General features: G+C 43.2%; 1 protein-coding gene across 1 annotated transcript; it reads left to right on the plus strand.

Moving 5' to 3' along the window:
* Nucleotides 1-3,199: 3,199 nt before the first annotated feature.
* On the plus strand, nt 3,200-5,165 carry MELLADRAFT_92532 (uncharacterized protein; the record flags this gene model as incomplete). The annotated part of the gene is made up of 5 exons (XM_007415301.1): nt 3,200-3,643; nt 3,715-4,005; nt 4,091-4,199; nt 4,278-4,360; nt 4,440-5,165. 5 exons carry the CDS (start codon nt 3,200-3,202, stop codon nt 5,163-5,165), a joined length of 1,653 nt encoding a protein of 550 aa, XP_007415363.1.
* Nucleotides 5,166-5,399: the final 234 nt, after the last annotated feature.

Raw genomic sequence — 5,399 nt, forward strand, 5'->3', positions numbered from 1 at the left:
GATATCGTTGAGTATCTTTGTCCTCAACATTGGTAGAGGCTCAGACCAGTCATATGTTTCTGTGGCTGTGAGGGAAACGTACCTCCTTCAATGAGAAGATTCTTCTAGTCAAAAACTGCTTTGCTATTCAAGACAAACATGATTTTTGTAAGCTACTTGCCACGGAAGTTTTGTTAACAAAGAGTGTCTTTGCCTTGAATCTGATTGCAAGGCATTTCTAACAGCTAGATTGATCAAATTTCTAGATGATTGGATGTTCAAACGCACTGGCTATGGCATGTCCCAGTGAAGCATGCTCAGCCAAAACTCCTTGGTGCATAGTATGGAGTCCTTCTTGAGTCTTGACCATCTCATTATGGTGGAGGTTTGTCAAGGTTGGTATCTCACTTGGTTTTGCTCCCAAATCTTTGTTTCCTGGCTTATTTGGAGAATACAGCTCTAGACCGCTCCCTGTGTGGGATATGCAAGATTTTGAATTGAAATACAGTGTGAAAGGGGGTGGTCAAGCTTCACAAGGGGGGGGCTGCGTTTAGTAAAATCCTTTCTAAGTCAAAAATATTTCCAATGGTTAGGACAGAAACCACCATTTCATTCCTTGGCTTTGATTCAAGTCTACTTTGATGGTTGGAAGCACCATTTTTCCCATTCAAGCCAAGTGAAATAAGCCATTCTCCAACCTGATTCAATGATTTCATTTGGCTTCTTTGTTTTCAATCCAACCTTGAACCTTTTGACATTTGATGAAACTTCAATATATTTGAATGTTCTGCCACCATGTTTCTCATCCGCTTTGATTTTACTTGTCAGGCCCTCAGATCTAAATTATTCTTTCAACCACTGATTCCTTCCAGTGTTTATTGTCATTGCTGGACCAGTCCGTAAATCTATAAAGCTGGCCCTGTGTTGCAGTCTCCAGTTTTTTTCAACCCACTTTCACCTCCAGTCAATCAAAGATATAGCTTCAAATTTATCAAATTGTTATTATACTCTGATCTATGGACAGCTTGTGGTTCTAAGCTTGGGAGGTGCTTCCTAGCGCAGTCCTCTGAGTTCTTTCTTAGGCCATTGAGATTCACTATTAAATCCCAATCCGGAACTCTGATGGCTAGCTACACTTTGTGTTGCACAGAGTTTGTTCAATAACTTGTTGTCTTAGTTCAGTTTATCTTGTTCTGTGTATTTATCCCACCATTTCAGGTTACTAGAGAATGGTGAAGATTATGATAAAATAAATTTTATAGTCTTTCTCTTTTGGGATGTTTCTACTTATTGAATCTCTGACTTGGTAATTGGCTTTTGAGATTCAAGTTGTTCAGGGGTCTTTGAGACTAGACCTACAAGCTGTAATAGTTTGTTGTATTTTTTATTATACATATATATATTTATGGGATACAAAGTTAAATCTGGGATTTGTCTCCCAGTTTCCCAGTTTTTGTTTTGGTTTTTGGCTGTGTTTGGAACTTTCCCACGTTCTCCCAGTTTCCCAGTTTGCGTTTTTGGCAGTATTTTGGAAACTGGGAAACTGGGAAAAAACTCCCAGATTTAACTTTGTATCCCATAATTAGAATGAGAAAATGAAGAAATCATTATAAGACCATAAGTTCATTGTGGATGAGGACCTCGAGGTCTGACACAAGTGGCATACTTCTTGACGCTGGCAAGCTGAGTAATTGATTATGCAGCATGTGTTATTGATCAGACATATAAGCAACATTGTCAGAGTATCACATATACCCACAACCGTCCTTCAGCAGAAGATTCAATCATGATAATCATACACATTTGGAAGATGGCAGCCATTTCCTTGTCTTGATTCAAGGCATTTTGGAGAACTTGAGACCTTCTCAAGGGGGCCTTCAAAATTGAGAAGGCTTTCTCACTTGGGTTGAGATCCAGGCTGTAAGCTGGAAGGTACACCAGTTGAACACCACAAGCCCCACAAAGTTCAGCTACCCAATGGTTGTGATGGATTGGTGCATTATCCATCACCAAAACACTGCTACATATTTCATGACATCCAAATGAGTATCATGAAAGCAAACAAAAAAACAGAAAAAAAGAACAAAATCATAAGACTCACAAGATCTTGGTCAAGGTAGTCCTCAAAGTCAATCTTTGAGTAGCCACCCGCCTGGACCTTACACGCCATTACTCCATGTAAGAAGATTGCGGGTAATACAGGAGAGTTGAATTCCAATTGACTCAATGATTTCACAAAAGTGCATTCCTCAAAGTACCATGCGGAGCACAACCAGCTTGACTTTGAGGCTGTGCATAGGCATCTGCATGGGAATAAGCAAGAAAAGCAAGTCAGAAGGTGATGAACAATTTTGGAAGAAAAGAGAAATATAAAATTTACCATCGGAAATGGGGGATATCAAGATTTTGAAAAATGTCTCGCTCGAGGCGAGCGTGGGACTTTGTTCATTTATGGTTCTCAAACCTATGCAAAAATTTGTGCAAGTTTCGAGCAACTTCTGTGCAAGACATGAATACACCAGGGGGTAAGTGACACGTTCCAAATCCAGGATCAAAAGCGTTACAGGCACGTTACAACATTTCAATTGTTTTCGAACATGCCCGGTAGGTGTCCAGCTTTTACGATCCTGTTCTCGTTTCCTGAACGGAAAAGTCACAGGACACGAAACGTTCTCGAACCTGTTCCAAAGACTGTTCTAGCAGCGCTATGGACTGTCCCCCGGACAGTTCACACCGTGGGCAAAAGCCCGTCGCATCCGGGTTTGCGACGACAGGTCGCTTCCCACGGGGTGTTACGACACGTGTATGCTACATACACAGAAGTGACATGCGACAGCCCCTTTTGTACTGCGACGAGCCCTCTCACCCTGCGACAGACCCCTCGAACCTGCGACAAGACCCTCCAAAATAGCTCGGAATGCGACAACTGGACGATTATCCCGCCTTTGTGATAGAACACCAGCCTAACCTGCCATTCCATACACCGCTCAGCTCACCCGCCCACTCCTCGATCGGGTAAGTAGCCCTTTGAAATTGCTGAACTGATCAACGTCACCGTTCTCATCCAGCCTTGCGCAGTGGAATCTTTCAGGATGTTGGGTATAAATACGGCCTCATTCTACCCTTTAACGATTCAACCTCACCATCTCTTCTCAGTTTTTCATCGAACCATCCAATCAACCAACCATACATACATTCTTACTCGTTTTTATCACTGGTCATGGAATGCGAAGAAGAAGATCCCAACACGCAAACCGATCCCAAAATGCAATCATCAGCCTCCGCTGCCAACAACCCGGATCCTGAAATATCAGCGCTTATTGCTGATAGCTTGAAGCAGCAGGCAGCTCAGTTCGAAGCCATCATCGCCGGCCTTCGAGACCAATTCAAAGACCTCGGTGGATCATCTTCGCGCAGCAAGTCAACTCCTAAAGCGTCGACCCAGAACGTCACTCCAGATACGTCCTCCAAAAGAGACCGTTTGAGCCAGTCTACATCATCTCAAAACCCTTATTCGACCCCGACCTCGTCCTCCAAAAAGGCACCTCGTAAATCTAAGACTCCGGTTCCGATGCCATCTAAACCAGTCACTCCTCCAGTGCGTCGCCGCCATGCCCTTCAGTTATTATCGGGCGAGATGCCAAGTGATTTCAAAAGTACTAAGGTAAGTTGTTCAACTTTCAAATATGTGGTGAAAGAGCCAATGCGAGACTCTGACTGTTGGTCACGCCACAGGAAGCCCTTTTTGTTCATATCAAGGTTATGTGGGGGTTGTTCAAGGCAAACGATGTGCCTTCCCCTGTAGAGCCAAGCCTACTCAAAGAGTTCTACGCACGATTCTCCAAACCGGAGCAGATTGAAGCTGTGCTGGTTGATCCTGCAAGTGTTGATCTCGTCGCTCAAAACGATATACTTACCTTGAGGTCGTTACGCAGTGGAAGTGGTAAGATTGGTCGTGGAATGGCTAACCTGGATCAGGGTTACATTCTTTACATCCACGGTGTCTTAGCCAAAGTCGGCATCCGTGTGTGGGGTCCTGATCTCAACGATGCCGCCGACTCACTATACAACTCCGCTTGTCGACTCACCGCACTCAATACATTTCCGTCAGCTGATGGCCACCGGGGCTTACAACTACATGAATGTCAATTTAGAACATGTGAACTCAATGTCTCGCTTCATCGCGGCTTACAATCACTACGTGCATTACTGGATGGCCGGTAAGTTGATCATCTTTACTTGAAGATGAGGTTCATCTCAGCTGAAAAAAATATCTACATATCTATATTCAATTGCAGGCAAGTTTAAGTCCGAGCTCAAAACCCCTGGTCGCGCCGACAGCGAAAGTGCCAGGAAGGTTATACAGAAACATCGTGAACGTGTGAGTCAAAGTTGTAGCTAAACTTTGAGTTGTGTGAATCCCACTGACCAAACATCACATTACCCTACCATATAACCAGCTTAAAAAGGCACGCGTCCTATTTCTGAATGATCACCGCGGCAAATATCCTCCTCGTTACAAAGCTATCTGTGAAAATATCCTGTCTCACAGCGACGATGAGCAAGAGCCAGGCAAAAACTACCTTACTATCAAGACGCTGGAGTACCGATCAAAAAATGCCTCGAAGTTCATGAGACGACTAGATATCGAAATGCAGAAGGCTGCGCAAGTTGCTGGCAAGGCGAGCCCCCACCTCGAACGTCGACTGCCAAAAGTGCCCGTTCCATCATCATTTACCCGCGCTCCTCGAGACTTACCAATTGACTTTTACAAAGCCAATTGGTTTAACAAACTTCCCTCTGGTCAGAAGCGACTCATTCCCGATGCGACTCAGGTTGCGTTTTTACCGGACGCGTCTCAATCTCTGTTTCCTTCTCCTCAGACCCATCCTGATGAACGATTATCTGACAAATTGTTCACAGCCAAATACCTCAATGTATACTTACCATCCTATGAATTGTATGACGAAGATCAAGTTGATGAAGAGAGCGAGGAAGGATCAGATGTAGAATCAGTGGTTGATCGTGAAAATGTCAAGATGAACGAACCCGAAGAATCCGATTCAGAATTCTATGATGAAGGGGATTTTGGTGATCTTTATGAGGATACTGATGAGGAGGTGGATGAAGGCAAGGGGAAAGGGAAAGCGAAGGAAAAGGAAACTATTGATATTGACTCGGATTGATGAATGAACTACTCATGTGTGAATGAAAATTTATGTTTCTTTTCATTTATTTGCAAGTCTCTCGTTAACTGTCTTGTTATTTTCCCCTTCAATTGTTTTTCATTTTTCTTTTCATGTCTCTCCTTAGAACTACTCTTGTTTCTTTTGAAATCTCTCCTTAAAAAAATTTACCCTTGTTTCTTTTCAAGTCTCTCGTTGAAACAATTTATGTTGTGTGAATTTATTTTTTTCTTT

This window comes from Melampsora larici-populina, assembly GCF_000204055.1.
Source record: "Melampsora larici-populina 98AG31 unplaced genomic scaffold MELLAscaffold_50, whole genome shotgun sequence".
Taxonomy (NCBI): Eukaryota; Fungi; Basidiomycota; class Pucciniomycetes; order Pucciniales; family Melampsoraceae; genus Melampsora; species Melampsora laricis-populina.